This window comes from Helobdella robusta, assembly GCF_000326865.2.
Source record: "Helobdella robusta unplaced genomic scaffold HELROscaffold_10, whole genome shotgun sequence".
NCBI lineage: Eukaryota > Metazoa > Annelida > Clitellata > Rhynchobdellida > Glossiphoniidae > Helobdella > Helobdella robusta.
The window spans coordinates 2,521,601-2,527,151 of NW_008703571.1; the positions used below are offsets into that span (position 1 = coordinate 2,521,601).

The 5,551-nt window shown below is 33.7% G+C and overlaps 1 protein-coding gene across 1 annotated transcript in view; it reads left to right on the forward strand.

Annotated features, from left to right (window-relative positions):
• Positions 1 to 962: 962 nt before the first annotated feature.
• HELRODRAFT_166708 (hypothetical protein) overlaps positions 963 to 5,551 on the forward strand; it is a gene marked incomplete at both ends in the record, with an annotated part of 4,940 nt that continues 351 nt past the window's right edge. Inside the window, 8 exons of the mRNA XM_009011933.1 lie at positions 963 to 982; positions 2,536 to 2,668; positions 2,807 to 2,987; positions 3,164 to 3,670; positions 3,864 to 3,917; positions 4,600 to 4,704; positions 4,797 to 5,058; positions 5,238 to 5,481. Of these exons, the coding sequence (XP_009010181.1) occupies positions 963 to 982; positions 2,536 to 2,668; positions 2,807 to 2,987; positions 3,164 to 3,670; positions 3,864 to 3,917; positions 4,600 to 4,704; positions 4,797 to 5,058; positions 5,238 to 5,481 (1,506 nt within the window). The remainder of the gene's footprint in view (positions 983 to 2,535; positions 2,669 to 2,806; positions 2,988 to 3,163; positions 3,671 to 3,863; positions 3,918 to 4,599; positions 4,705 to 4,796; positions 5,059 to 5,237; positions 5,482 to 5,551) is intronic.

The window sequence follows — 5,551 nt, forward strand, 5'->3', positions numbered from 1 at the left end:
CACACACACACACACACACACACACACACACACACACACACACACACACACACACACACACACACACACACACACACACACACACACACACACACAAACGCACACACACAAACGCACACATACACAAACGCACACACACACAAACAGAATCTATATATATGTATATATGAAAATGTATGAATGTATGTATGTACCCCACCAGGATATAAATTTAATAAATTATTATAAACGTAACGTAAAAACGCACTGGAACGTTGACTATTAAAAAAGGAGACTATTTTTTATTATATTTTATTAATTTTCCCAAAGTTTCAAAAAATAAAATTTAAATATTAGAAAGTAATAATTGTAGTGTAAAAGTTTATAATAAATAAATGAATGACAAACTTTATAAGAAATTTGTTGTTTGATTTTAAAAATAAAATATAAAATTTAATAATGATTAATTCGTTGAAAAAATTTCCATTTTTGTCGTATAAGCATGAACACGTTTGATGGCTGCCCCAAATTCAACCACATAAGTAATATATAATATAAACTTATAAGCAGAAATCACTCCTTAATTTTTATAAGCATCTAGTTCCATTAACTCACTCAATCGTGTATTTAATAATTAAAAATAATGTCTTAACAGGCGACAAGTAAAAATATTAAAACTACCCAAACAGAAAGTTATCAGCAAAGCTGATCGTTGATTTAGTTGTTATTTTGGCTATTTCATGTAATTTTCATTTGAAGATTATTAACAATAACATGAAAAAGACACTAGTTTTTGTCTTATTGATCGCATGTTGTTACGAATTTGGTTAGTCAATTTTTAATTATTTACTTCGTTTTTTGATTATATAAGCTATATATATAAAATTTTACTCAGTCAGTCTATTTCCGCGATGTTCAACGGCGCTCCTCAATGTATTTTGCAAACTGATGGGTATCGAGATCAGCTCTGAACTTCGTAAGTGATGAAGAAGAAGTCAGGGGAGTAGGTAGAGAGTTCCAGAATAAAGGGCCAGATAAAGTAAATGCAGATTTAGCTAAAGAGTGTTTAATAAGAGTTAAGAAGAAGCGAGAACAAGAAGACGATCGTAAACCGGAGCGTTTAGGTTCAATTAATATATATGATAAACAATTAGGAAATAATTTAAATTGAGACTTATACATAAATGTGCAAATTTTATAAATTATTCTATATTTTATAGGTAGCCAGTGCAAAAGATCAAGATATGGAGATATATGAGAAAAGAAAGGGGCACGAGCAACTAGCTGAGTTAAAAGCTTTGTTTAAAGGATAGAGTGTAGAATCAGGAAGACCATAGTAGAGCGAGTTACAATAATCAATCCCAGATAAAACTAAAGAAGTAACAAAAAGGAGAAGATTAGTATCGTCAAGAGAAGGCAAAAGTTTTTTTTATTCCATGTAGATGAAAGTAAGAGCTTCTAGCAACAATATTAATCAGAGAAAGAAGAGATATACTAGAATCAAAGATGAAGCCTAGACTACGAAAGTTATGAGAGACATCAAGAGCTTTTACTTAATTTAACAACTAAAAAAAGAACTCTTAATTCTCAAACATAGAAAATGTTATGATGCAAGTTGGAATATTGATTAAGTTTTTTAATTGAAGTGAAATATTAAATGCGAATATTTATTAACAAAGTTTAATTAATAATGAATGCATTGAAGAATAATTAAAAAATTAATAAATATATAATACAATAATAATAATTATTAATTTTTATCAAATTAATAATAATTATGTTAGTTATTATATATTTTTTTCATTCTACGCGTTTTGTTTTTTCACCCGAGATCCAATAAATCCTTCACTTGCCAAATAATGTAATAACTTTTAGTAGCGATAAAAACAACAAGAACAACAATCAAATCACAAACAATAGCAACAAGCAGAGCAAAACACAAACAAAGCATGACAAGAATAAAAACATCAGACTCGACAGCATCAGCAAATAAAACAACTAGCACAACATAAAACAAAATAGCACAAACACAAAAAAACAACAAAAAAACAACAAAACACTGCCTCAACAAACAACAACAGCGACAATAAACATACAACAGCAAAACAATCAGCAACGATAAACGAAACAAAAACAAACACAGAAAAGGACCATCGTCAACAGCTTGACAAACACTTCAGCGATATATATAAAAAAACTTCTCTTACTTCGATATATAAAAGCATCATTCTTATATACATGTTTTTTTTTACTTTTATTTATGGCCTGGCACATAAAAACATCCTTTTCATCACCATCGCCATCGTCCTCTTTCTCCTCCTCACATCGTCATCATCGTCGTTGTCATCATTTTCAAAGTCATCACCATTTTTGTTATCGTCAATATCGTCACAACTTTTTCATTATCATCATAACTTTTAAAGAGTATATAAATGTAATTCATGTTGTGAAAACTGTTTACAAAATATTTTCTAGAGGCTTAAATTTCTTAAATTGCAAAAAGTACTCTCAGTTACTTAACTATCTGATTTTTCAAAATTCAACGCCGATAACTAGACTTACTTATTACAAAAAATACCCGAGTATAACAATTAAAAATAAAAAAACTTATACACCAGTATTCAGTGTGAGAAACATAGTAATCACAGATGATGTCAGAAACACAATAATCCTGCAATGCGATGAGAAGGTGGCATCATTATTAGCAGCCATGTTATTTTCACCATCGTTATCAACATACCTACCATCATTACTACCAGCTTACAATAGCTGGTCAGTTTTTCAGTGGGTTACCAATGAGTTGTCACTCATCGCCAACCATACACAGATTATAGCCCACGGCGATATTTATCGGATAATACCGACTCAATTACCGAATAGTAGTAATTACGATTATCTCTTGGCTAATCAACCCAATGTACCGTTTCCGGCTGGTACCTATGTCTGCTTTCCCAACTATTTAAACATCAAGATCACCAGGACCAAGCAAGCTGAAGTAGTCGTCTTAAGTACGTTGTGTTGTTTAGTCACGTTGCATCAGTTGTTTTGTTCCGTGTTGTTGAAATAACTTTTAAAATTATTATTTTTTAATGAAGCTAAATTTTGAAGATTTGCGAATTTGTAAGCTGGCTCAGTGAAACGCTCCGACTTGTTTACGACAATTTAAACATAATTTTTTTCATAGAACAGGGACCAATATGTGATTTGAGTGTTTCCCAACAAACCAAAAAAGGATCGACACCACAACCACCAAATGGGCAAAAACAGCGACAGCAGCAGCAGCAGCAACGACAACAACACATTAGACCACAACTTTACTTCGACGTCATTCCAGTAACGGAAATGAACCAGAAAATAATCTTAAACAAAAAAACTGATATCCATTTACTCTGCACTCTGTGCTACCAGGGAAATCTAAAACCGAAAATGACCTTGACCTACGACGGGTCAGAGCTAGCAGGAAACATAACACACAATTCCAAAGACGAATTACTGAAACTTGTAACTTTTCAAACCGAGTTCTACATCAAGAACGTGTTCAGTGTCGACGAGATGGTCCATATTCTGGTGAACACCACATTCGAGGGATCGAATGAGCGAGACGACAAAAGTGACATCGACCGACATCCACCCGAATACTCACATTACTGGTCGGTGTATTTAGTCGGGAATGGAAGTGAACCGACTCTCGGTAATAAAGACAAATTATTTAAAATTAATAATACAATTATTAATATTACTATTGTGAAAAATATTGTGAATATTATTATAACATTTGTGAATAATAATAATTATAAATAACAATAATTAAATACATAATTATAATTATATTATTATTATAAAAATATTAATTGGTGAATCATGGATGCTGGCAAATTCTACAGGCTCAGTAACAGACAGATCAACGACTGAAGAAAGATCTCACTCCACAGATGGCGGTTAGTATTACAAAATACCGGACTATAGACATGTGTACAGTCTGGTATTCTGTATACGATGTACACTATACAAACACTGGTGTATAGTACCTAAGTACACTGTACACATATGCACAATGTACGCTGTACGTACACTGGTTTACACCCAACATTCACTGTACCTTTATATATACAATATATGTTATACATGTACCTGTGTATACACATTACATTTAGTACTGCATATACACATGTGTACATGAAACATACAAAACACATGAAAGTACACAAAATAGATAAAAATTCTTAAAAGTTAATAAAATTACATAAAATTGCTTGAATGTACAATTACATTTTGGTTTTATTGTCCATTTTTTTTATTGACGCACATTAATTGCATGACGTAAATTTTACATAATTGAGAATTTACTTATCTTAAAATGAAAATACATTGATAAGATATGATGATGACAAAATAGCCAGGCGCAAACTGGAAGTGAAAAAGTGCATTTTCACCCCAAAATTTTCACCCACAAAATTTAAAACCTATTCATGTTAGAATGCTACAAAATTTATTCAATTCAAATGTTATACTGAAGTAAATTGTTTCAATGCCTATGACAATAAGATTTTAAAAAAATTGTCAATTTTTAAATTTTTGCATCTTCCGAATATGATGAATGGTTGAAATTAATTTGATCAGGCAACCTCGTCTTCTTCCTGCCCATCATCATTCTCGTCCTCGTACTCATCTTCATAGTTGTCTGCTTCGCCATTTTCTACTTCCGCATTAACAAGAAGATAAAAGGTGTTTGTTGTTGTTGCTGTTCGTTTGTTGTGTATCATCACCATCATTGTCATCATCATCATTATCACCATCAACATAATCATCATCACCAGTCATCCAGGGATCAACGAGCATCAGCGGTGGATCCATCCCATCCTCCCTGCGCACCAACACCCTTTCCAGGGTCGACCGCAACCTCTCCGTCTACGATGAGATCAACCTGGACGAGATGATCGAATGTTTTGAAGAGATGTCTGGTGGAGGTGTGGGTGTGGTGATGGCAGACGGTGGTGTGAGGAGTAGTGGATCGGTTGGTGGCGCTTATGAATGTCCTAGGAGAAGTTTTGGCCGTAGGGATGAATCTGGCAACCCATGGTAAGTTATGATTTGTTTTTCACATTTGGATTCAAGTGCAGTGCTGTTGAAACGTTGTGCCCTACTGAAGATAACGTAGACTTGAGAACAATTTACCACCAAACTTTAATACGCCTTATACAATTATAATTCAATTTACGTGGACAACTAATCGGACTGGCATGATGGGATCCATGCAGGTACAACCAGGCGAACAAGCACCACAGCTCCAACTTGTACGCTGGGATCAACAACAACGGCGGCCAGCAACCACAAGAAGCCTACTCCAGCCTCAAGAAGCATATCAACCAAGATGGACATCTCTACCAAAAAGTTAACGCCGGAAGTAAAAACAACAGAGAGAAAAAACACAAAAAGAAAAACGCCGAAAAAGACAAAACTACAAACAACAAGACCGGCAAGAGCCACAACCGCTACAGCAACGTTAGTGATCCGGGGAATGTTTACATCGAAATTCTCAACAGTGACAACCATCAAGATGACATTCCCAACA